The sequence below is a fragment of the Labrus mixtus genome, chromosome 2 (genome assembly GCF_963584025.1).
Source record: "Labrus mixtus chromosome 2, fLabMix1.1, whole genome shotgun sequence".
Taxonomy (NCBI): domain Eukaryota; kingdom Metazoa; phylum Chordata; class Actinopteri; order Labriformes; family Labridae; genus Labrus; species Labrus mixtus.
The window spans coordinates 11,228,163-11,254,002 of NC_083613.1; the positions used below are offsets into that span (position 1 = coordinate 11,228,163).

Consider the following 25,840-nt stretch of genomic DNA (forward strand, 5'->3'; position numbering starts at 1 on the left):
CATTTGAAATATTTACCATTTGGCTAAACGATTCACACTGTGTCTCATGGAGCGGAATAGAGGACCTTCTGCTGTGTCGATACAGGCAGAGAGATTAATGACCCTTTGTTGACACAGTGATGGCTTTAGCCCTGGAAAGTGAAGGAAATCTAATTTAAAGCCACACTATTGACACAAGACGAGAACTTGAAGGATTGGTATTGAAAATACAAGTTTGGCTTAAGTATTTTCTGATAAGAACAGATTACATATCTGATTCTTAAAAGTTCAAGATGTTTTTGATCAACTAGTTTAAAACATTTGATCTTTTTTAACAGGTCTCTGGCCCTAAACATTCGATAGAGTAGCCTCTAGTAAAGGAAAAGCCCAGTCTTGATGCATCTGATTTCACAAGTTAAATAGAAAACTGTACAATGTGTTGTTCCAAGAAAAAAAATCACATCTGTTGGAAATGTGGACTAACTTTATTATGCATTATAGTGAGCTCAGGGCCCCTCGGCAAATTGCAAGTTGTACATTGTTACATCCACTGATTTGTATTTAAATGCCATTGGTTTAAAAAAAACAATAACAAAAAACATTTCATAGACTAGATACAAGACAGATTTTTTTTTAAATAAGCGTTAAAAATAGAAATGTAAAATGTGCACAAGAAAATATCACATTATCAGCAGGTATGCCTGAAGATAAGAGCAAGAACTGAAATCATGAATACATTTCTGATATTCACTTCATTATACCAAGTTGTCCACAGTTGGAGACTAATTCTGCATCTTGATGTTTCCTGACTAATTGTCAAACACTTGAAAAAATAAACTCATAAAACTCCATTGAAAGGCATTTAAGGTAAAGGAGATTAAGTGTGTGATATGGTGAACATACCCGTCTTGCTCTGTAGGACAAAATCAAAAGAGAAAATCATCAATCAGTACTTTTCTCTTAGAGTGCAACATTAAATCCAGTCAAACACAATTCACATCTTTACAAACATAACAATTTATGAGCAGGAGGAGGAAACACTGGGCATCAAATTGAGGGATGAACCATTTCAAAATACAAGTGACCAGTATTGTGATCTATTGTTGCTGGTAGATTTGACCTGAGTGGATTACAACCTGCTGCTTTTATTGTACGGCTCATGTATGCCCTCTCCAGGACAAAAGGGGGAACATCTAGTTTTCACTTTTCTGACCATATAAACACTAACATTGACACAAAGAAAATAGTTCTTCTTCATCTGAATGACAGACAGGTTCCATTGTTAGACAGCGACTGGATGGACGAGTGCTGGAGCTGCCACTGGTGCAGGAGGAGATGCTTTGCCTTTGTAGCCCAGAGACAGGATGTGCTCCTGCAGGTGTGTGATCCACTGCTCTTGAACGGACAGAGGTCCATGGAACACTTTTTCACAGAACCTGCACGGCAGCAAGAAGAGCAGAGTGTTATCTTAACTTCTTTAAATTGGGAACAACAATTAATAACATTCAGAATGTTATGAATCAGCAGGAGGCATCGTGTGACTGTCTGAGCTATAGACAAAGATTCAACATTTATTTAATCTGATCATTTTTTCTTTAATATCACCCTACTGGTCTATTTCTCTGCTGAAAACCCTGTTATTCACAGAATGGACACTGGAAATGTAATTCTTCATATTTTCAACATTCTAGACTGACCTGCACTTGAGGGAGTACATTTTACCCACAAGTTTGACCAGCTGTGTTAGAGGGGGCTTTGGCAGCATAGCAGGGATGCTACCTGACCGTGAAGGCTGCTGGGAATTGGTGTCCTGATTTTCTCCCTGTGCAGGTACCGTGTGTTTAAGTGGATGGACCCCTGAAACCACACAAAAAGGTATTAGAATAACATGCAGAATCAATTACTGTACATATGTATTACAGATGCATATTAAAGGTAAATACTTAAATCCCATGTTAATGTACTGCCATATAAAAAACTATTGGCTCAAAATGAACAACTGGCCTTGTGTGTTGCAGTTGTATTATTCAAATAATCTACCATTTTTAACAATGTTCAGAAACAGCCTTAATATACATGGGGGAAATTAAACATTTCCACGAATGCATCATGGAAATTATTGAGGACCTGTATCGAGCAGGAACAAAGGTGCATGACTTTTTTGGTTATCTGTGTAGGTTCTCAAATTTGTAGTTATTTTTCTTAACATCCCGGGCCTAGTCTGTATCCAGGTACTTCTATATCTTACCGCTTCTAGGGCGCACATTCGGGTCACTGTGGGCTCCAAAAGTCCGTGTGTGGCCTTGTGAGGGTCTTGATAAGCCTGAGTATTCTCTTCCCTTCCTGTGCTGATGGTGGTGCGCCGTTGCCTTCGGACTGCTGCCCGGCACTGAGTCAGAGTCTGTCGACAGCGAGGGTGAGGCAACAGCTCTCCCAGACTTCAAGAAATAGTTGAACAGCAAGTTAGAATTTAATGCAGAATATATTGCTCAGTTATCTGATTCTAAATGGGAATTATTAGTTGAATATTTTAGAGGACAGCTTACCTTCCTGTTGTGAAGGTCTCTTCTTCTATAGCGCTGGGTTATTGCTGCTACCTTGGCTGGGTCCCTTCGGATCAACTCATTGAGCAGCTCGATTGGCGAACTTGCTCCATCTGTCTTCCATTCTACGATTCCCAACTGTCGCAGGTGGGCTCTTGCATGACTGGCCAGGGCCTTGCGGTTTTCAAAATCGAACCCACAGAGCTCACAGGAAGTGTCTGACACAAAAAGAGGAGTGAAAGATTTTTAAACCATAAGTTTCTATATCACCAGTGACAGTTTGGGAAGGAATTATTAATCATTTAATAATTTCTACAAATCAGAATAAAACTTTTCTTAATGGCAACACAGGTGTAAACACAGCTTTAAAAAAGCACTAGATTTATACTACTATTAATAGCCATTTAATGTCTCACCACTGTGTGAGGAGCCACTCTTGGAGGATGGAGATTTGTCTTTCATGGAAAAATCAAGCGGTGCGATGCAGGGCTTGGTGGCTGCTTCCCCTGACTGGAGGCTGTCCAGGGACCTTTTGGAGCCCTGAGGGGTCCACGTGGCTTTGCCTGATGACCTGCCTGACGTAGACACTTTCCTGCCTTCTTCACCATGTATCATAAACTCTTTGAGAAGATCGATTGGGGAGGTTTTGATCGACCAGCTGAGGCCGAGCTGGCGCAGGTGGGCGCGGGCGTGGCATGACAGGGCTTTGCGAGTCTCAAACAGCTGGCCACAGTAATCACAGAGGACTGTAGGAGGGGACTGTTCGTCTGTAGAGGCCACTGTGAACGGTTCAGGTGAAATAAAGAAGACACATAATCAATGGCTCAAATACAAAAACACAGAAAGACTACATGCAAAAAATGTTTTTCCCAAATGGTAGGAATCAAAAAATTGACCCTAACCACTAGCATTCAACAACAATGAATTAAATTGAATAGTTTTCTCTGCTTTACCTGCATTGAGAGGCTTTGAAGAGTCAACAGCAGCAGGTGATTCCTGCATGGGAGAGTTGCTGCCATTGCTGGATCCTTGCGCTTGAAGGGAAACCTCGATCTCCACAGGCTCAGGTTTGGGCTTCCTATGAAGGGGGTCCACTGCTAGTCGAAAGCCTTTCTTAGCTTTTGGGGCCCTGTGAACAAGAGAATGAGAACTGTTCTTGGCAGGGTTTGGAGTGGCGGAAGAGGAGGGAAACGAGGTCTGTGATCCGCCTGCCGCTGGAGACAGTGCTGGAACTGAAGCCGAGCTAGTAGTAGAGTTTGTTTTGGGTGGTTTTAAGGCTTCCAGCATGCCGCTGCTGACCAGTTCCTGCACAGTCTCAATGGCGGAGCTTTTCCCCAACAGGTCAACCACTCCGATCTGCTTCAGGTGAGAGCGAGCATGGCAGGCCAGGCCTTTACGGTTCTCAAACGCCTCTCCACACAGAATACAGGTGCAATCCTCTGACACTTTAGGCCGTTTGCTGGGGGGAGACGCAGCTGGGGAGGACAGATTAGAGGGACGTTTATTGGAGGATCTAGGAGGGCTGTTTTGGGGATGCTCCTTATGTTGCTTGATATTGATGGGCTTAAGGTCCTCCTCCTCCATGATCTGGTATAGAAGATCAATTGGGCTGCCCTTGATCTCGCTGTCAGGGATTCCAATTTGGCGCAGATGTGCCCGAGCATGACTGGACAGCCCTTTGCGGGTCTCATACCAACAACCACAGAGCTGGCAAACATGGACCTCATCGTTGGTGTCTGAGAAAAAGGAGTCACTTATTAGGACAAAAAAATACAAAAAATCCATTACTAACTACCTGACATGAGAGTTCATATCATAAAATAAGGTTTGTTAGGGTCAAAGCTCCGTTCATACATACCCAAGGTGATTGGAGCATCAGTTTCCAGTGGCGCCCACATGGGCTTTGTTTTGGTTTGGTGGTCTAAGGAGGATGAGCTGCTGCCTTCATGTCTTTCAGACTCAAACAGTCCAAGACCAGAGGGGGATGCGGGGGGGAGAGAGGTAGATGACTCTTTCAGTCTGGCTGAAGATCCCTGATGAGTCATCTTTTGTGACGCTGTTATGACTCTACTTCCTGCTTTGACGGAGGCACTCCTGTCCTCTGGCACTGACGGTGCCCTGGATTCCTGATGTGACGTTTTTTTGGGAGGGGTTGGCTCGGATACAGAGGCCTCCGACTTGAAATCGGGTAGGGAGCCATCTCTGTCCTGGACGAGCTGGTAGAGGAGATCAATTGGAGCCCCACTGCTTTCGGACATTGTAACACCAAGTTGTCTGAGATGGAGACGGGCATGACTGGAGAGCCCTCGTCGTGTCTCAAAGTACGTCCCGCAGACCTCACACATGACTGGCTGAGGGTTTGCTGCTGGGAAGTAGAAATGGGAGATTTCATTGCAATATAAAGGGGTCCACTTGGTGTGTCTGTTATCTATTAAGCTAACAAATGAAATAGATATTCTGACTCAGATCTTGCTGTTTGATTCCACACATGACAGTCAGTGTTAAAGTCCTTCCATTAATCCTGTAATCAACATGTTGTCTCTTACCTTGAGAATCCATGGCTGGAAATGTGGGTTGTTCCTGAGCAATTAGAAGTTTGACTTCTTGCAGATCCAGTCGATCTTCTCAAGACTATGAAATAAATCAAATATATTAATCCTTAAACAGCCAGTGTTAGAGATCATATATCATTGTCCGTGATGCAAATATGACAGAAATAAAGAACAGTCAGGCACTAATAATACAAACAAGTTGTCAAAACAGACAGCAAACCTATAAAGTGAAACATCTTGATTGTAAACTGTGAATAAATAACTGCACTTTAATCATCTGAAGTGCTGTAGAAAATAACTTATTTATTATGTTATGTCATAAAACAGGAAGAGCCCAAGACAAGTCTAAATGTTTGTTACGTATTGTTTAACAATGTGCACCTTGGAGCATTACATGATAATACACATAGCGGCACTTTAAGAGTTTAAGTGGATAAAACATCTTAAACATTGAGGCTGTAAAAGCTACCGGAATGATCCACCCTTTGTTTGGGAGCTAACGTTAGCTACATGCTATATCAAATTGAATTACATTTTAGCCAAAGAAATGTCACACTACAAACCCCAGTTTCCGGATCAGAGACCCAACAACGACTTTGGGGTCTAAATAAAAGTAAATTCACTCAAATAAACAGAACGAACAGTCTCTTTACAGCTGTTTCTCCCACACTGACGAGAGCAGCGGAAGTAATTCTCTGCACGCTACCGGTTTGTTTTTCACCAAAATAAAAGCCTAGTGGTAACATCCAGAGCTGAAAGAAAGAAAGAAAGAAAGAAAGAAAGAAAGAAACAAACAAAGATCCAGAGTTGAAAGAAAGAAAGAAAGAAAGAAAGAAAGATCCAGAGCTGAATGAAAGAAAGAAAGAAAGAAAGAAAGAAAGAAAGAAAGAAAGAAAGAAAGAAAGAAAGAAAGAAAATAAAAGTATTGTGCCTAAAAAAGTTTCCATGAGTGGCACCAAATGAGGTGGTGTGTCTGGAGAAGAGAAGGGGACCGAGCACCGACTCTTGAGGCACCCCTGTGGATACATTGCACTTCGGACACTCTAGAAGAAGAAGTTCAGAAGTGAAACTGTTCTGTAGTTTTCAACCTGGCCTTGGGTGTGGGTTGAACCTAACCTAACCTTCATTACAAAAAGTTTCTGTTTCCGCAGAAGTGACGGGAGCTCATCCCAAATTATTGGCTGCTGTATCTCACCCTTGCACCTAAAATTAAGTTGCTAAGAAACTTTTCAGTATTGTAGAAGAACACACAATATAAGAAAAGGCTTAGTTCTTTAAGTTCTTTATTATATTTTATTATTAATATTATACAATGTCTTGTATTTGTCCTTACTGTTTTGAGTTGCACCTGTTAGTTTTTCATATATATCTTCTGAAAGATTGCAATGCCATATTGTTTTTATATCGTTGAGAGCAGTTAATTTTTCGTACAGTTTTTCTCAGTCGCTTTGGGACATTTCTCAGATCAGAATTGAAATTCTCAAAACTACTTGTTCAATCTTCACATCATTGTGTCACTTGTGCACATCAAAAAAGCAGTTTCTGATTTCTTTGAACAAGTTGCAAATGCTTTGGTACATCCATGCAAGTGATTATGTACAATTCTCTGCTGTTTCCTACATTATCAATTGCTTATGTCATGTTGATCAAAATGTATTATAATGGGTCTCTGTTGAATAGTCTCACCCAACCCAACATTGAGGCATTAGTTCATCGCATAAGTCTTTACATGCAAAATGGTTGAACAAGTTGTCATAAAATGTCAAACATATTTCTATACATTTCCATTAGACTTTTTTTCTAAATCTGTCCTGAATTGGTAAATTGCTCCAAGGTGAATCTCCATCGCTCCAACATTATCAGGCAATGGTTTGCGACCCACAACAGGATGCTGATGGACTTCCTCTCCCCCTACTCCCCATTCCTTAACCCCATTGAGGAATATTTCTCAGCATGGAGATGGAAAGTATATGATCGCCAGCCACATACACAGATGACCCTTCTGGCTGCCATGGATGCAGCGTGTGATGACATCACAGCAGATGCCTGCAGAGGCTGGATAAGACACTCTAAAAGATTCTTTCCACGCTGCATCACAAGAGAACATATCTGTTGTGATGTGGATGAGAATTTGTGGCCCAACAGACAGGAACGTCAGGAGGTGTAGGAAGACTGCACTGTAATTCCTACAGCACTGCATGTACAGTTTTCCCTAAGGAGATTGTCCTACGTTCACATTTCTACTTTTGTTTTTTTCTTTGTGCTATGCAGTGCTGTCTTTTCCTTTCTGTATCGCAATGACATGGTCTGTCAACAAATTACAGTACAAACAGTAAAAGCGTAAATGTGAATCTTGTCCAGTCTCTTGCAATCAATCTCCCACATACACTAAGGTGTAACCTACAATTTACAATAATTGTCATCAGGACTTTAACCATAGTTTATATCAGAACACCCCTCCAGAGTACACTGTTATATTGACAACATGACTAAGCAATTTGACTGTCTTATCCGTACACAATGACACAAGGACTTGTCATTCTGATGGCACTGACATGTTCATTGACACAGATATTTACTTTTGAGAGATGAACCAAGGATTTTGAGCAAGAGACTGGCTTTTGCAGTTAATCCACGGTGTTTTGCTATTTGTACGAATTGTTTTGAGAAATGCACTTCCAGTTTTGCAAATGTCGAGGATGATTCGAGAAAGGTACCAAAGCGACTGAGAAAACCTGTAAATTTGAATGAGGTTTACTTTGAAGGCAGTTATTTCACTTCCGGGTGTCACTCCTGGCCCCGCCTCCTCCTTGCATACAGCCGTCCCTCCTTTGAGTGCTCTCTTCTCCTGCCAGCAGCAGACTTCATCCCTGCCAAGTTCTCCTCGGCTTTACGTAAAGACAGGTGAGTAATGCGTTTATTTTAGAATGACTAATCACTTCCAAAGTTACATTATGTTTGCATGGCTCGGACAGCAGGTGAAACTATTTAACTTACACAAATCTAAATATCCGGCTTTTGCATTAACGATAAGCTAACATCCAGCTAGCCAGCAAGTGCGGGGGTCAGTGGCTCCCCTCCTTACTAGTTGGGCCTGTCTGTGGATCTTTCTTTGTCCCCTTTGCTGCAGCAGAGAAGACTCTGCCCCCCCCCCCCCCCCCCCCCCTTTCTACTTTGTTTAACCTTTGCTCGTTTCATTGCGTTTTACAAACCACTTTAAATGTAAAGCCTTGTGCAATACAGCTGAACTTTGACCAAGCAATGTCTGCTGCTTCTCTAACATAAAAGAAGACGGAAAGACGAGTCTCTGATTTAGATATGTAACTGAGACTGTCTATATACCATCTTATCGTGCCATCACCGTCATTATTCAAAGTAGAAACAGATCACGGCTGCTCTGCAGGATTAGTTGAATCAAACTAGGTTTAGTGTGTAAATGAATACAATTATGTAAATCTTATAACCTAAGATTCAACTCCGATAGGATAAATCACATGTACATCCCTTGTTTAAAACAGGTTTATATCAAACAAGCACCTTTTATTAGTATGAGATGATCCTGGTTATGTAAGCTTTCTAATAGGCTATTGTTCTCTGCTGGCTCAACATGACTTGCATGTGACTCTCTGTGGTTTGCCTAACTGAACAAGCTTTGAAGCAATACTCCAATTACCAAAGCGATGAAAAACCTAGGCTTAAATCCTAAAGCACATTTTCAGTTTTTCATGCATGTTAAATCTTTGACACATGTTTCCAGAGTACTTAGATGCAACCATAGGCTCCACCCATCTGAACTTATCTATGACGGCGTGTGAGCGTCAGGAATTTCCTCTGGTACCTATATGTCCTGTCTCTCCCGCAGTACTTTGTCACCGCCACCATGTCCTCTGGAAACGCTAAAATCGGCAAGCCTGCCCCAGACTTCACAGCCACAGCTGTAGTGGATGGACAGTTCAAGGACATCAAGCTGTCAAGCTACAAAGGTAACACAGTCTAATGAATCATGGGCTTTGTAATAAACTAGTTTTCCAGTCCAGAGCACCGAACATTATGAAGATTTTATTTTTCATAGTTAATTTTTCCATTGTAAGGTTTCCTGATTTTACCTTTGTATTTACATTCTATGTAGACTAGTATTGGTTCATTAGCCTCCCCCTGTTCCCCTTTAGGGAAATATGTGGTCTTCTTCTTCTACCCCCTGGACTTCACATTCGTGTGTCCAACTGAGATTGTGGCTTACAGCGACAGGGCAGAGGAGTTCCGCAGTATTGGCTGTGAGGTGATCGGCTGCTCTGTGGACTCCCACTTCAGTCACTTGGCATGGTGAGAATTCCTTCCCCCATCCTGACTTGAGTTGTACCCTGAATGTTGTGATTGTATGCATTGAAAACTTAAAGAGGACATATTATCCCCCTTTTCCACCTTTTCAAACAGTCCCCCTGTGGTCTAAATGAAACATCTGTGCTGTGTTTTGGTCAGAATATAACATGAATCAAGCACCAGAGGAGGTTTGTGACCCTGTATAAACCAGCTCTCTCAGAACGCTCCGTTTTGGTGTGTGTGTCTCTTTAAATGCAATGACCCCCCCCCCGAGTTTTCTCAGTACACATCACTCCTCTGTAGTGACAATACAAATGGAGGACCTGCACAAAAGTTTTGTTCTAGTCTGGGGGTGGAGTCCATGGGTGGAGATACCAGGGGAGTGGAGGGGATTTTTTTTTTTTACCAGAATCCCACTGTGACATCACAAGGAGAGCACATTTGAAACAGAGCATTTTTCTCTGTGGTGTATGCAGACCACAAACGAAGGACTGGATGGATTTATTTCACTCGGGTTACCATTTAGGTCTGTTCAAAAACACTAAAAGTGCATTTTTCATAATATGTCCCCTTTAAAAACTGAGGGAATAAAATCCATCATGCTGACATGGAGTAAGCATAACTCCCAACAACTTTTCTTTTTCTAAAGAACATATTGTTACAGGTTACTTTTGAGGTTAGTATTCACTTGGCAGGTGGATTACGAGAGACTCGGATCAGAACGGTCTTTGTTGGCAGTTATTAAGTACAGTTGGTGAGAGGAAACACACCCTGCTCTATCAGTTTATCTCATGTCCAGCGCTTCTGCAAAGTATTGATAAGTCCAAATATACTGAGCGCTATTTCTTTATTCAAGGTTTTGAAGACAGTATTACATTTGAGACATATTAGTGTTAGATGAGCTGGACCTCATTCTCATGTCTTGTTGGTAATACGGTGCATTAGGGCTAGGCGATATGGCCTTTAGAATAGAATTACTTTATTGATCCCAAACTGGGAAGTTGTGGATATACATATATATATGTATATATGTATGTATAAATTAAATATACATTTTTCACAGTACATTCAATTTATTTTTCTTCTAAAATCTTTGCTTTTATTTTATCAATAAAATTTACCTAAAGCAAACTGAATTTTCCTTCAAGGATTAATAAAGTAAGCAGAATTTCTCTTTAGGGGTTGAAGTTTAGGGGTCAAGTTTAAACTTGTCTTTCAAAGAGCACTTAGTAGTTTCAGGGTACAGATGAGTGAGAGCCACTTCAGCAGTGTTTGAGGAACTCTGTCGGAGGTGAACGAAGGGGGAGGATGTGAACTACGGGAGGAAGGACTACAAGGGAAGCGGCGCAGCAAGTTAAAAAGAAAATCTAGATTTTCATTCTTTAAAATCAAGATTTTCTACAAGTAAAGTTTATTGTTAGTCAATTTACCGCCCAGCCCTGAGGAGCTTTTTAATTTGATAAATTTCCTGTTTTTATTAAGACCTTAAATGAAGAGTCACTAGTAGGGTCCGTTGCAGCTTGTAAACACAACATTCAAATGCCCACTGCAGGGGTGTACGTTTAATGGTTCAACCTACTCTGCAAGCTACCTGAGAATTTTGCATTTGTTGTAATGGAAAAGCCGATAATTTAGTAAGCTAGCACAAGCTCATGGCCGGTGTATGGCACCTGCCTGTCCAACAGAAAGCAGGCCACAACCCAATTTATTAGAACACAATTGATATCTGATTCTCTATCTACATTGTTATTTATATTCTGCAGGATCAACACACCAAGGAAGCAGGGAGGTCTGGGTAATATGAAAATCCCCCTAGTGGCTGACCTAACCAAGACAATTTCTGCAGACTACGGCGTGCTGAAGGAGGATGATGGCATTGCATACAGGTCAGGCAGACGTGTGTTATTCTAAAGCAAGCTTTCTTTTGAAACAATAGTTGTATGAGTAGTATAAAACAATCGTATCAAACACAATGGAGACAATGACCTCCTCTAATCTGAATGAATGTTTCCGCAGGGGTCTGTTTGTAATAGACGACAAGGGCATCTTGAGACAGATCACCATCAATGACTTGCCTGTGGGTCGCTCTGTGGATGAGACTCTTCGCCTGGTCCAGGCCTTCCAGCACACTGATAAATACGGAGAGGGTGAGTGACATCTCTTATTAATACCCAAAGTTTCCCTCTCCAGTATCATATGAAAATACTCAGTGGAAATCTCTATCCCCTTTATTAAAGCTTTTCTATCTGCTTTAAAGCTATATTGACCAGAATCTCAAAATGATGAATATTAAACTTAATGCATTAATCATGTAGCCTTCAGCACCTGCTAGAAATGTCATCACTAGCTGTTGTTTACCTATTTTGCAGTTGTGTGTGTTTTTTATTTTTTTCCCTTGACGGTTGTCATTTATATCCTGTTTCATATATGATCAGTTTGAACAGTTAGTAAATATGGAGTTTTGCTCGTCCTTTTGATGAGTGATGGACACCTAGAGCTGTGAAAATGGTGTTTTGAAAGCTCATGTGCCTCAGGTATTGGGTTAATGTACTGTATTCTAATTAAAAAACAAACAAAAATAGCTTATTTGTAGCTTGAACCTTTTTTGGAAAACATACTTAGTTCGGGGCAGATGATGCATTATTAGTTTAGCCTCCTGGGTATTGACACATGTACTTGTACTTTGTCCTTAGAGTATGTAAAGTTCAAAGTCTTTCACTTAACAAACTTTGTACCTTTTCCTCTCTTTGCACAGTCTGCCCTGCTGGATGGAAACCAGGGAGCGACACCATTATCCCTGACGTTGAGAAGAGCAAAGACTTCTTCTCCAAGCAGTAAACGGGAAGATCTTCTAGTGGTCTCCCTAACCATAGCACTTGCCTTCAGATAAGGGTAGTCCCTGTGAAGCAGTATCATGGCGTCCAATGTGTTAAACTCAAGAAATTCACAAGTTGTTCGATAAATCCTTCAATTGGGGATCTTGTCTTTGTACGTCCAATGTACAATTGGTGAGGCCACCTCATAGTCTCAAGCACTGAACGTTTTGTTTCTTTTTTCATAAAAGTATTGATTGTTTTTCCCTTTGCTGTCAATCATTTGCTACCAACTTTATTAAAACATCGGGAAAATGGTGACTGTGGGTTTGTTTGACAAAGGTATCTGGACTGATAAACATTTAGAAAGTAATTCCATATCTGACCTCATGGTGGTGCCATGAAACCACTTGAAACCGTTTTGGTTGCCTACCAGTTCAGTGACTTTACAACTCTGAAGTATTAGGCCAACAGACACAGTTTTTAAAACGTTGTGTATCAGTCCTGGGCTGTGTGCCAAAATGCAGATCTGAATGCATGACATGGCTCTGAAGTCTTAGTTAATGTTGGATTTATTGCGGTGGTTGACTCAGCATAACAACCTGGCATTGCCAAATGGTGGTGACGCTTATTGGGAAATATTGGATTGTTGGATTTTTTCCCCCACAGACCTGTAGCCTATTACCTTCCAGCTAGAGATACTTATCTCTGTTTTGGAGAAAAGTTAAGAGTGCTCGTCTTATTTTACTCACAAAATAAGACGAGCAATGCAGTCTTGAGTCATAATCCTCATTCTGTGTCTATAAATCAGTGATTTCGTTTTTTTTGTGTGTTTCTTCGATATAATGTGTCAGCTTATCTAACATTTGTCTCCTTTAGCTGTTGACCCCCATTGTTATTTCAAGCTGCCTCTCGCCCATCTCGAGTCTATTCTGAGTGTTATCTGGAACTTCCGTTTCTCACCCCTTTTCTTCTGAGCAAGTGTTCTCACGACTTGTTTTGGGAAATTGAAAGCTGAACGGGGAAACTCCCCTGATTCGGATAAACCACTCATTGACAAATCACACACACACACGCACACACTCAGTGCGGTGTGAAGGGGAGAGCGCAGCATTTTGTACGGGCAGTGTAGGAGGGAGTTCCCGGAAACCTTCTCGTGATGTGACGTTTACCAGCAAAATTGACCATATAAGGACAGACGTATGTACGTCAATAATGAAACAATCCCACGCTGGGACGTCACCAACGTCAAACTATGTTACCACTATAAACTTAGCTGTTGACAACAGTGTGGTTATGTTAACCGTAAATGCTGTAAAAAAAAAATCCCTAAGAGATGACATTTTTAAATAGACACAAACCTCAATAAGAAGCAACAAGGTATAGCTTTGTTTCATAATTTCATTTACTTAAATATATACTGTACAGGTAAAAAAAAATACAGGCTCAACCTGACAAACGCAAATAACTTACACAAGAATACATCACAAATATCAATTAAAGTAAAATGTAAACAGGCAAAGCCTAAAGGACCTTTTTAAAACGTATTCAAAAATGCCCAAAGTGTTAAAGTCTTTTGTGATTTCCGTGTAGGCTTCAGTTCCTTTAAACAAAGAAACCATAATGATCCAGTTCTTTCAAAAGACATTGTTCGTTGTGTCAGTGCAGTTCATGTCCAGTGTTTTAAAAGTGCTGTTTCTTCAATAAGACTTTACTTTGGGCGCTAACATAAGCTGGCAGCCGCTGCTCACATGTGTCATGACTTTCTGTTTGAGTTGCGCCACCTGGTCTCTCAGTACAGAAGCTGTGCTCGACAGCCCGGCGTTGTCCGTTTTCAAACCCTTAACCTTGTCCTCCAAGCGGGCGATGCGCTCCAGCTTGCGCTTCCGACATTTGGAGGCAGCGAGTCGATTTCTCAGACGCTTGCGCTCCGCTTTGATCCGCTCCTGGTTCTCCATGTTAATGGGAGACATCGGCGGAGACCCACTGTCGCTGCTGTGCATGTCAGGGACTGTCTGGGGCTCCTCTTTCAACCCGCCGAACCGCTGTGAGTGGATGCCTGCACCTGCCAGGGCGTGCTGGAAATGGTGAGATCCGTGCGCTACGGCCTGGGGGTGCTGGTGGTACTGATGGTGAGGCAGGTAGCTGATAGTTGTAGAGGGATAGCTTGCTCCAGAGGACAGGCTGGGGTTCGTTGCGCAACTGCTTAGGTTGGTGTATTCTAGAGGTTCTGGTTGCATGGAAGAGCCGAACACCGAGACTGGACCTGAGCAGGAAACGCCAGCGGTACCAATGGCCACGTTTGGAGGTGCCATCTGGTTCATTTTGTGCAGATCGTCCAGAGCCTTCACAAAACCGTCAGCAAAGCCCTCCTGCTCCTCTGTGATCCCGCGGTTGAAGAGGTAATGGGCAGGTGTCGGTGTTGTAGTGATGACCCCGTTGCTGTTTTGGATGATGAGGCGCTCCAGTTCAGGAGATGCGAGCTTCAGGGAGCCGACGTCCGCAGTCCCCGTTGAATAGAAGTCACTTTCGGCGCGCAGGTGCTGCGACTTGAAGTTTGAGTTCCGATATGAATCAGGGAAGTTCAAGTTCATATTCTGCTTTAGCAGCTTGTAGTCTGGCAGTGCTGCGCCTGGATGGCCATAAGCAGAGAGAAACGAGTCGTCATAAAAAGGCTGTTCCATTATTGTGGACATATTTCAAATCACACAGTCAAATGTTAAAAGTGCGCTGTAAAGATGCTGCTTGGACACCGAGGCGTCAGCGTCCCAAATGATTCAAGCTCCGGCACAAAGTCCCGCTGTAGTCTATTATTATACTGAAGATCTAGTCTATCAAAAACAGAGCAAAACTTCCAAAATAGTGGAACTGTACTGTACCAAGTCGTCGATTTGTACCTTTAGTTGGATTCAAAGCGGAGTCCAGTGACTAATTCAGATGTTTTCATTTCACCCGTGTTTCTTTTTGCTTTGAAATGGGTTCCTCTCTCGTTTCCTGTAAAGTGACAGGCGGCCGGAATTCTGCGCTGTATTTAAATGTTCGGAGTGTATGAGCGCTCCTGCCCGCCTTCTGATTGGTTGTCTGTGTGGTCCCCGCTTCCGAGTTGTCAGACAGTTGATGACGTTTTTGCCAGGAACTACGACTGTAAACAAGACACAGCCTATTCGGCCCAGGGAAAACGTAACCCAGGTAAGTACATAAAATACCTCCGGGGCAGATTCTCACTCATTATGGTGAAGTAGGAGGCGAACAGATCCGTCTGGATGTGTCTCGCAGCTCCACCAAAAGCGAAATGAGCCTCTTCAGACCTGAACAGGACACCTAAAACTTCAATATCCACTTTGTCTTTCATTTTCGCCACAGTCCCATCCGTAAGGATATATAGGCTAGTCTGGTGCTGAGTCATGCGGTCCTATTTGATATCGGTCGGTCCATATTTGGGTATCCTGGCAAACCAGTTCCTCCCTGACAGGAGCGGGAAGTCAATCCCATCCTGGCGCACTTCCAGCTCTCCTGGATGTGGGAGGCGGAGGAGACGCAGCACTGCGCTCCTTCACCCCGCAGGCAGGGAGAGGCGTTGTCTTCAGAAATGCATGAAGCATGATGGGTGTCTTGCGAAAACAAAAGATAAGGTGTCAGATAGTGCTACATGCATCAAATTAAAAGAGAACTGAAGTATTTATTCAGATAAAACTCAGATAAAGCCCATTATTCATTTACTGGTGGAGGGAGTGGGCTTAGATATTTTTACCTGAACCAAAATAGCAGCGTCACGTGATAGAAACAAAAAGAAAACTTCAGTAATAGGCCTGTATTATTTAATGCACAGGGATTTACAAAACAACATCTGGAAGGGTTATACCTACATAAAAGATAGAATCCTACACATTTAAATACGAGGATAAGGCACATATCATCATCATACTTTGTTAATTGGTAGAATCAGTTTTTAGTTGAAAAACAAAGTACACACACACACACACACACACAATCAAGTGAACAGGCAAAAACAGGCAACACAAAAGGGCAATGGTAATAGAAGTTTGAATAGCAACAACATGGATATAAAAGTAGGCCTTTTGCTATAAAACACATTTAAAATACTAAAAGTAAAAGCTGTTATGTGGCATGCTCAATTTAATAACCATCAAAAGTAAGTGGGATTGTAGTTGCTTTATCCAGAATACCTTGTTTTTTAATAGGCTACTTGGTCATTAGAACATGTAACATATTGTAAATGAATCTGCATCTCCAGAAATAAACCAGAAGTGTGAGAGGTAAATGTAGCAGAGAAAAAAGTTAAACCTACAATCTTCAGATGAAAATACCCCAAACAAAGTAAAGAACCTTTAATTAGTACTTGAGTTTAATATACTTTGTAATATCTGGCATTGGAAGGAGATCTTACTCAGCAAACAAGCTCAGTGCTGCTCAGTGTTGCACTGAACTCGTGTTCTGATAGAAATGGTTGGAGTGTAAACACATGACTGAATCTTGGAGGTATGTCAGAGTAAAGACACATCCCCACTGAGCTCAACACCTGTTTGATAGAAAGACGTCTTTGTCTTCTCTGTATGGTAATGACCTCTGAATCACTCCCCAGAGGCCATATGCCCACGCACATTCATGTTGTTGAGTTTGTCTCTCAAACCTTCTGCTTGTACCTATCCTCAGGTCACGTGCGTGTGTGTGTGTGTGTGTGTGTGTTTTAATCTTATTATAGTAGCACCCTATCCGTCAAGTGTAGTAATTTGACTGGAGGGTAATGTTATTCTAAATACCACTTTAAAGACAACATTAAAGGACTGGTTTAGCCCACATTAAAGTTCATTATCAGCTGTAACAATTTAAGCCTCTCCAAACGTGGAAGATTCCTTAGGGAGATGTTCTCGGTGATTTTGATTTAGAGCTGTAAAAAGATGACCACGTGATAGTCTGTCATTTGGGTTTTAAAGCGGCATTCATCAAGTCTTCCAAAAATGAGGTGTATTAATGAACAGCTTGAGATAATATGCAGACTTTTAGTCCCGTGTAGAGGTCAAGCTATAGGGAAGTGCTGGCTTCCACATATCCTATAAAGCAATTTAATAGCATCATTCTAAATATTCCCTGCTTCCATAAAATCTCTCTTCATTAAAAATCCATGTGACTGGGCAATTAAAACATTTCAATTATGATACTCGCTTCCCACGATCATGAAAACAAGATCATTCAGATTAAATGATTGACTGTGCCGCATGTTGCTCTTGTGTTGTCCATTGGTTTTGTCTTGTGGTAAATGTTTTAAAGTGTTTGTTTTCATTGTGGGGCCAGAAGAGTTGCTATATCACTGCTATACCTCAAAAACACAGTTTGTTTAAAAAAATCAATAATAGATATCATTATTTTTACATGTACATTTTACTTCTTTATTTTCACTTATTGCTTGTGTTCAGGATGTTCAAGTGTTACGAGTGTTTAAGTTTGATAAATTCTTGTGATGCAGATGTTTTGAAAGCCATGAATAATCATAAATCACTAATAATAATTTTCGTGACCTCAATATCAATCAAAATAATCTTGATTAGGATTTTTGCAATAATTGAGCAGCTTGTGGCTCGTTGTGTTACAAACAGGAACCAGCCAATACTGCAACAACCCCAATGACATCAATATGACATCATCGGGATATTTTCTTAGTTTTGGTCATTATGGATATCTAGTCACATGAGGTGGTATTTCAAACTTGACCAGTACTGACTTGAGAAGGACCAGGTCGACCTTTAAACATTTTCCTTTAATTATCATTCATCGTTCATTAAGAAGGGTTTCAGAAGTTTTTATCCTGTGCACTTTCTCAACAGTCAAAAAATGCACCTTGCTCTCACGGTCAGTTTGGCCAGAGGTCCTCCCCCTGAAACATGGTCCGATAAGCCATATATGTCTCCTCTCAGTGAGGAGAAACGTTGAGCGAAACAGAAAACAGAAGTAGTTTCAGGGAAACAAACTGAAGTATCACACAGTGGTCAGTTCCAGTTTCATAGTGACCTCATCCAATTATACAGGTCACTCACTACTGCTGAGAAATCACCAAAATGTGACCTCTTTTTGCATGTGGTTGATAAGGATGAATGTTCACATTCGATTACATTTTAAACGGCTCATATGATTATGATTCCTAGAAATATTTTGTTTGGCTTAAATATAATTTGTCTGCTGATTTTACTCGCTTTCATTTCATTATGTCACTGAGAATGACTTGCTTTTAGCCTGACTGCTTTGAGGACAATACAAAGTCTTCTGTGGTTTGTTGTTGAAAAAGAATTTGGATGCACTCGAAACAAAACAAACAAATATTTACATTCCTATTTGAGAACCTTAATTGGCTCTAAGGCTCCTGAACATTTTCTTGCTCACACATGCATGATTATTCACAGCAATGTCCTGATATTCACAGATGCACAGTTCCATACCTCATACATGCAATTTTGTCACTTTCTCTGAGTGCTAGTGAGATTCAGGATGACATACAGGACAATAAAAAGCAAAAGCAGCATAAAAAAAAAAAAAAAAAAACCAGCAACAGAGGATAAATATGTGCAAACTAGGGGATTACTGCTGGCTGTGCTCTGGAGAAAGACTGAGGTGAACTGTAGAAGGATTAAGTTTGTGATAGCAAACATGAGAGGAAACTTAAAATCATTATTGCAGTTGCGGCGGATAGCCTAGCAGTTATGTCCCCACGAACAGAGGCTATTGTCCTCATTGCAGCGGCTGTGGGTTTGAATCCGACCTCTGCCCTTTGATGAAAGACATCCACCACTCCTCCATCCTTCTCTCCACCCCTCCTGTCTCTCTTCAGATGACCTATCTAATAAAGGAAAAAAGGTTTAAAAAATAGCTTTAATATAATCCTGATTCTAGCTTTACTTTAATTTTTTTTTTTTAATTAAGAATTTCATCTTGATCTTCAAGCAGCAGGACCGCTGATGAAGATAATTGGAGCAGTGTGAGCTGAGTGCTAAGATAAAAGTAAAAATGTGTTATTTAGTAAGTAGAAGTGAATTATGATATTAGTTAATTAACTTAATTAACTTTACCCAATGATGAATTAAAAAAGATTGAATTGATATTGATTAAGTCATTAACGGTGTATATAGTTTTTTTAATTAAGGATTGTCTTTAATGGATAGAAGAATAAAAAGGCTTTTGATTCACTTATCTTGCATGCACATAATTAAGAAGAAAAACAATCCTGTCTGATATTGTCCATCTGAAACTTTTGCTTGAAAAGGACAAGATGAAGAATGCCTGCCAGCTGATGACGTTTACTTGGCCTTCATCACAACTTTAACTCCCTCCTCTCCTTCTCTGCTCTCTCCACATGGTTTACTGCTATTCAGGCACTAAAACACATGGACGGCTGTATTAAATGAACCAGAAGTAACGCCTCTCCTGCATCTTTGGCAAGGTCTTCCACGCTTGAAGCTCGATGACCTGGAAGCGGCCTGTAGGTGTAGTGAGTCAGGTAGGGGTGTTGGTTAAGGGGTAAAAGCTGGCTGTCCCTGCAAGGAGAAGACAGCTCATTCCCACAGCATATTAAGTCAAAAGACTGTCAGTCCTTAAAGACTGTGTAGGTCACTTAAATCAATGCTAACAAGCAATTCCTCTTCCACACCCCCAACTCAGTCATGAACTGAACCCCATCCCTGCACCCAAAGCCTTTTCTTCTTCCCCCTCGTCGTTATTTGGCTGCCCATGGGAAATAAACCGTCTTCTTCATGTAATCGTTTTAATGAAGGCATGTTTAATCAGCATATTCTTCGTCTATAGCTCCCAGATAGTGCCAAGGAGCCTTGTAGCGATGAGAGACCTTTAGCACAAGACAGGATGATTGCTGAGGCCAAATGAGTGTGGCAGAAAAAGACAGTCGAACCCAGCTGTCCCCCCGGGCTGACGTAACGCATATGGAGCTGTCCTTCCCACTTCCCCTCCATCTACACGGATGCTTAAACTCCCTGTCACTCTGCCAGTCTGTAAAAGGCGAACAGCAGGAAGTGGGGGGTTTAATTAGGTCTAATCTGATTTTACATGCCCATTTGGTTCATTAATTGAGCTGGCTCATTGTTGGCTTTTTTTTTGTTGGAAAAGGACAAAATGTGAGACTAATTAAAGTATAAGAGAAATCAAATCAAAAATGTTGACCTACTAGAGGTGTTAGAGGAAAAGCCATAGAATCAACAAAATATTATTCCAGTAGCTAATGATAAGAGATTTTTTAAACAGATTGTCATGCCCTGTGTGTGGCGTCGCATTTTCCCTTAAAGGAAACTTCTTTCTCGTATGAAACTATAAGGAAGTGTCAGAAAGAAATATGTGCTACAATTACAAGAAACACACAAGACTCGCAGCGAGAGCAAAAACTGATTTTAAATGTGCATAAGGGTTCATATAGAGAGGTGAGTAGAAAGCCCAACACTCTCTTTTCTGCAAACGCACCCAAAGGACACAATATAAATTCAATGTGAAACTGTAAGGGCTGTGCCTAAGTGACTAAAATGTTTCTTGCAGTATATCATTAAGAATAAAATAAGTAGGCCTACAACCCTTTATCTTATTGGTAACATAGAAACATTTGATCCCTTCTGGAATTGTTTTATCCCCCACAAATCAACAAAAAGATGGTGTCTGGATTTAGATTTCTTCTGAACAAGTGTTTCAGAGAAGAGCCCAGTTATGTAATGCTGGTGTTTAATACCTCTGTGTGACACTGGCAGAGGTTCCTTTTTTTTGTGAAAATAGGAGAAGTGAATGTGAGCTGGCAGGGGGGTCAGCCTGTGCAGGATTTTGATACATCTCATTTTCATTTCCTCAATAAGTTGCAGTAAAAGGCCAGCTGCAGTGCCGGTGTGGCAACGGCAGGCAAGAAACACTCGAAAGTCTGGAATCCGTTTAACATGTTCAACAGATCATCCGATCTCTAGAGGAAAACATCTAAATGAATTCTAAAGTTTTGAAGCGTTTCAGTCAGTGCATATTGTGTGAAACATAACAGAGATGCAGCATTAGTGCAGGGTAACATTACTACACCATGTACTAGTCATCTCCATCATAAAGAAAGAAATGCCTAAAATGTGTTTTTCATAATTATCATCATTATTTTTAAAAGGTTTTCATAAATAAAAATATATCTCTGCTTATATGCTAATACAAAACAAGACAAGGTTTGTAAAGGGGGAGACACTGTCTCTATTAAAAGGTTTTTAAAAAAAGAAACAGTTAAAGGTTCTGGTAATATCTTGTTTTCTGGAGTTCCTTACGACCTTACTGTTGAACAAAATAAAAGACTCCAGTCTGCTAATCGTCTCCTGTCATCATATCTAACAGACAGCAAGTACAGAAGTTATGACATTTGAGTTATGAGTATTTTAAACAAATGTTTACAAAGCCTTACAGTATAATGTGTGCACACATGAGTTGAATGTTTTATATGCACCCCTGACAAGATATGTTGTACAGGTCTTAAGAGTGCCAATGTATGTGTAAAAGTTCTATAAAGCTTTTAGTTGCTTGGACGCTGCATTAAAGTAATTTGAGTAATGTCCTCTAGCGATGTTATTTAAGTCAGCTTCGGTGAGAACTTAAGTCTCAAGACAACAAGTCAGAAAAAAATGGAGGCCTAAATGGAGGAGTTAAAAAGAAGTGAACTTTCAAAGACATCTGCAGCCTGCTCCATATATCTGCTTGAGACGAGGCTGCTACAAACAAAACCAAACTTAACCGATGATGAACTGTAAATGGCTCTTAAGTTGCATTGTGGGAAATGTAGACATCAGTTTTGACAAAGGAAAAGACTGGGTGGAACAAAACACAGATACATCCGGTTTGGAGACACTGATTTTTGTCCCCTTTTTTTCAAACCATCCAAAATGAATTTGGAAGAAGCACAATGCTAATCTGAAGTGTTGGGATGTTTAACTTGATATTGTGTTGATAGATGACGTGGTGTAATCTGATTGGAATTTCTGCATTCCTCTAATAAACCCATGACTCTGGTGAAAATAGAGAAGGGTTAGAATAGTAACCTGTGAGAAACAGAGATGGTTCCCAGCAGTTTATATTGTAACATCAATGAATGTAGCTGGTAAATGACTTGACTTGTTTACTCTTGATGTGTAAAATGAGAAGCTGCGGTGTTGGTTTGAGGTTAGAACCTCACTTCAGCCCACATAATTTCCCGGCAGGTAATTTAAATGAGAGATGTGTTTGCTTTCATTGCGGAGGCAGTGTAGTAAATGCTAGATTATATATTTTTTGATGAAAATAAATGTTAAATAGGTCAATCTTGTTTCTCTTGTAGGAGTTTTAACATGTGCAATTAAACAGACTACCAAGAACTATTCTTTGTCTTTCAATTTTCTGTATTATTATTATTTTTTTTTTTACAAATGTCTCTCTCTCCTTTCTTTTTTCCTAACAGATATGCAGCATGCCGGCACATTAATCTGAGTTAATAAGTGTGCCTCTTGCGTTTAATTCTGTCACTTTATAGTCTGCATGTTTGCAAACTGCATCCCTGCCTGTCATTGACAGCATTATGAGAAATGTTTATCGCATACACTCTAGCTAGAATTAAGGGGAAAGGACAGTGTGTCTTATCGGTGGTTACTGGTGAGATCAGTGGTGCGAGTTAGGCTGAAAGTGTGTAGGCGCCTGAAACGCATTCTGATGCTCTCACTGTCGCTGATGATGATCGAGACTCAGCGTTTCAATGCTGCTTTGCTTCCTGGAAGTTTTAAAGAAAGATGTGAGCTGAAATGGATGCCATGAACTTGCTGCCTTTAAACTACTTGTTATCTTGAATGTCATAAGTCCTTGAAAAAAGTAATAGCAGTAAGCAGGAGGGACTTTAGAGCACTTTTGATTGGTTTATTAGAACTGTTTCAGTGTTTTCATATTGACTTACATGACTGCCCCAAACCAAATATAATTTTTCAAGGTTAGTTTCCCACCCATTCACTCACTCATAACAACAGTAAAAACATCACACTGCACTAGTCATTCTAGTAACTTATTAGACTGATACCTTTGCTGCCGTTTCAATGATTTTTTTTAGCATTCTGAGATATTTGTCCAAATTTGAACAAATCAACTCCTCAGCCAGTTGAAAGAATTGTACATTTGTGAGGCTTTTGCGATTCCCCATGTATTCTGCATGGCCGTAGCTCATGGCTTCAATTTGAACAATGTTGCACAAAACCCAAATGATATACATTTCATGATAAACCTTTAGTGAGAGGGATTACAGTCATAATGCGTTCTAACTTTTGAAAAAAATGTTGTCCTTCAAGCCCCTAAAACTTTCATCCAAATTCAGCAGTCAGGGGCGTTTCCCTCAACCTCGTTATTTACTGTCTGCGTCACAGTAAAGAAGAGATGACAGCAGCAAGCAAAGTTAATTTCTATTTTATTTACCAGAAGTGGCTCTCAAGCTTCAGCGTGAACTCGCACACACAGACAGGAACTTTCCTGTCAAAAGGCTGTTGCTGTCCTACACAGAAAGCCGAGCATGTGGTTTGAAAGCGGTCAAAGGTGATATCTTTGTCTCTCTGTATGAAAGCCTCCTCTTTAAGGCGGCCCCTCTGTAATTTGTGCCAGCTTGTTCAAGAATATCAAACAGTGAATAGATATATATCAGCATAATAATGAGCAGATAATTACCCCCCACCCCCATCATTTACTATATCTGCTGTTTCAGTCTTAACTGACATTTTTAAGGGTTGATGTTTCTTTATCTGACAATTTGTGGAGCTAGAAGAATTTCCTGATCAATGACTCACCATCACACTACAGCCTACGGACCTTTGGGTTCATCACCTTACAGTACTATGAAGTGTTTTGGTGGCTGTTTTGGGTTCATGGCTACCTGAAGCAAAAGGACAGATATGCTGATCTGCATATATATAAAGTTTTACAAATTCAAGGTTCAGCCCTTTATTTTAAACAGAGCATCACGTGAAAACAGGGAACCGCAAACACTTGTTGTAAACACAAGACACAAAAGTGTCATCTTTCTCTTTCAGTCCCCCTGCTGTCACATCTGTGTGCACTCACACATGGGACATTTTGTCCCTGCATGTGTCAGTTTTGTAGATTCCTAAGTGGTCTTGTAATCCCCTCTCTGAAAATTGTAAACTTAAAATGGTTTACTCTTTTCTCAAATAATTGAACTGTCACTTTTGGTGTACGGACAACAGTTCTGAAATCTCTTACATTTTGATTTGTTAAACAGTTGTAAGAATAAATAACATGTTGATTTAAGAACTTTTTTAAAGAACAATGAGGCATCTTTCTCTTACAAATAAAAGGCTTCATTAGAAGCAAAAAAGAAAGACCACTTCTGAATTGAGCACAATCAGACGTTTTACTGCTACAGCCTCACATAGCATTATGGGGATAATGTTATAAACATTAAAGATTCTGTTTAGTCAAATGTTCATGGCTTATCATATGACCCAAGAACTATTCATATTTATTATTCTATTTATGATCACATGATCTCCTTAACTGATACTGCCCTCATCTGTTTTTTAATCTACACAAGCATGGGAATCATTCATTCGGCCTGGTGAGTGTGTGTGTGTGTGTGTGTGTGTGTGTGTGTGTGTGTGTGTGTGTGTGTTTGACAATGCTGTTAAAAGCTTGCAAGTCAAGAGGGATGTGGCCAAAATTGCAAAACAAGGTCATTTATTCTTGTGGATTTGTCATTTTTAACGTCACTAACACAGGGAACAGTTTCCTCACACAGTCTGATAAAGTCCCTCAAAACTATCTTAAAATGAGAGATCAACAAGGAGACAAGAGTAGATGGCCCAGGGGATGATTCAATGATCCTCAGATGGCAGGAAAGATTTGAATTTGCTTGATTCATTCGGCCTGGTGAGTTTGTGTGTGTGTGTGTGTGTGTGCGCGCGCGCGTGTGTGTGTGTGTGTGTGTGTGTGTGTGTGTGTGTGTGTGTGTGTCACAGCACAGTTTCTGTCCAACAATGCCAACCAAACAACAGTGCATACACAAAACACAGTGTACAGAACAAACGATGTCAAAAAACAATCTTTAAGTTTTGTTCTGCAGTAGGAATCAGGCTCTTCCCACGGCAAGCCCTTCATGCACCTCATTGCTCTGTACGTCCGTCCTGAGGGAAGTGAGGTGGAGGTTGATGTTTAGTGGATGTGTGATAACAAACACCACTGTCTTCTTCACCCTCACTGCCGCCCTGCTGTAAACGGACGATGAGTATGACAATGTGAGATTAAACTCTTTGCTCTGAGGGGCCTGGCTGAGATTTGCACTATACTGACCTAACTTCTTAGGTTATTACACATTTATTTTTGCATTGAGCCACTCATGTACTCCCTTTACATTCCCATGAGAGTAAAGGGGAAGATGAACACGGCTTGGGGGAAAAACACAGAGTAATTTTTAGTCACAAGTGTTCAAAAGACAACATCCTCTCTGCACGAGCACCGAAAGCCTGAAGCGCTGAACACTTCATTTTTAGCTTTTCATAAGGTGACCACTATTGTCTCGTGAATTCAGGCATTTTAACATAATATCTGGCTTCATTTCAGAAAGGTGCAGATTGTACAGATACAC

The 25,840-nt window shown here is 40.7% G+C and overlaps 3 protein-coding genes across 12 annotated transcripts; 1 reads left to right on the top strand and 2 right to left on the bottom strand.

The window, feature by feature from the left end:
• Positions 1-445: 445 nt before the first annotated feature.
• On the bottom strand, positions 446-5,772 carry LOC132984767 (protein Wiz-like). 8 transcript variants are annotated; one of them, XM_061051775.1, is made up of 9 exons: positions 5,638-5,772; positions 5,069-5,153; positions 4,381-4,884; positions 3,476-4,258; positions 2,939-3,301; positions 2,526-2,740; positions 2,228-2,417; positions 1,677-1,836; positions 446-1,415 (listed from the first exon to the last, which is right to left on the bottom strand). In XM_061051775.1, the coding sequence occupies exons 2-9, from the start codon at positions 5,079-5,081 to the stop codon at positions 1,262-1,264; spliced, it is 2,382 nt and encodes a 793-aa protein (XP_060907758.1). In that variant the 5' UTR covers positions 5,082-5,153; positions 5,638-5,772; the 3' UTR covers positions 446-1,261. The 8 variants fall into 8 exon arrangements, with proteins under 8 accessions (XP_060907758.1, XP_060907721.1, XP_060907749.1 ...); XM_061051738.1 differs by having other exon boundaries at positions 4,381-4,887; XM_061051766.1 differs by having other exon boundaries at positions 5,069-5,180; positions 5,638-5,760.
• A 2,074-nt stretch (positions 5,773-7,846) lies between these two features.
• On the top strand, positions 7,847-12,528 carry prdx2 (peroxiredoxin 2). Its single transcript, XM_061051819.1, has 6 exons — positions 7,847-7,978; positions 8,937-9,057; positions 9,244-9,397; positions 11,158-11,280; positions 11,411-11,541; positions 12,150-12,528. Exons 2-6 carry the CDS (start codon positions 8,955-8,957, stop codon positions 12,230-12,232), a joined length of 594 nt encoding a protein of 197 aa, XP_060907802.1. The 5' UTR covers positions 7,847-7,978; positions 8,937-8,954; the 3' UTR covers positions 12,233-12,528.
• A 1,066-nt stretch (positions 12,529-13,594) lies between these two features.
• Positions 13,595-15,568, bottom strand: LOC132984804 (transcription factor JunB-like). Of its 3 annotated transcripts, none has more exons than XM_061051805.1 (2): positions 15,087-15,568; positions 13,595-14,839 (listed from the first exon to the last, which is right to left on the bottom strand). In XM_061051805.1, the coding sequence occupies exon 2, from the start codon at positions 14,799-14,801 to the stop codon at positions 13,908-13,910; it is 894 nt and encodes a 297-aa protein (XP_060907788.1). In that variant the 5' UTR covers positions 14,802-14,839; positions 15,087-15,568; the 3' UTR covers positions 13,595-13,907. The 3 variants fall into 3 exon arrangements, with proteins under 3 accessions (XP_060907788.1, XP_060907780.1, XP_060907770.1); XM_061051797.1 differs by having other exon boundaries at positions 15,105-15,566; XM_061051787.1 differs by having other exon boundaries at positions 13,595-15,567.
• Between the last annotated feature and the right edge of the window lie 10,272 nt (positions 15,569-25,840).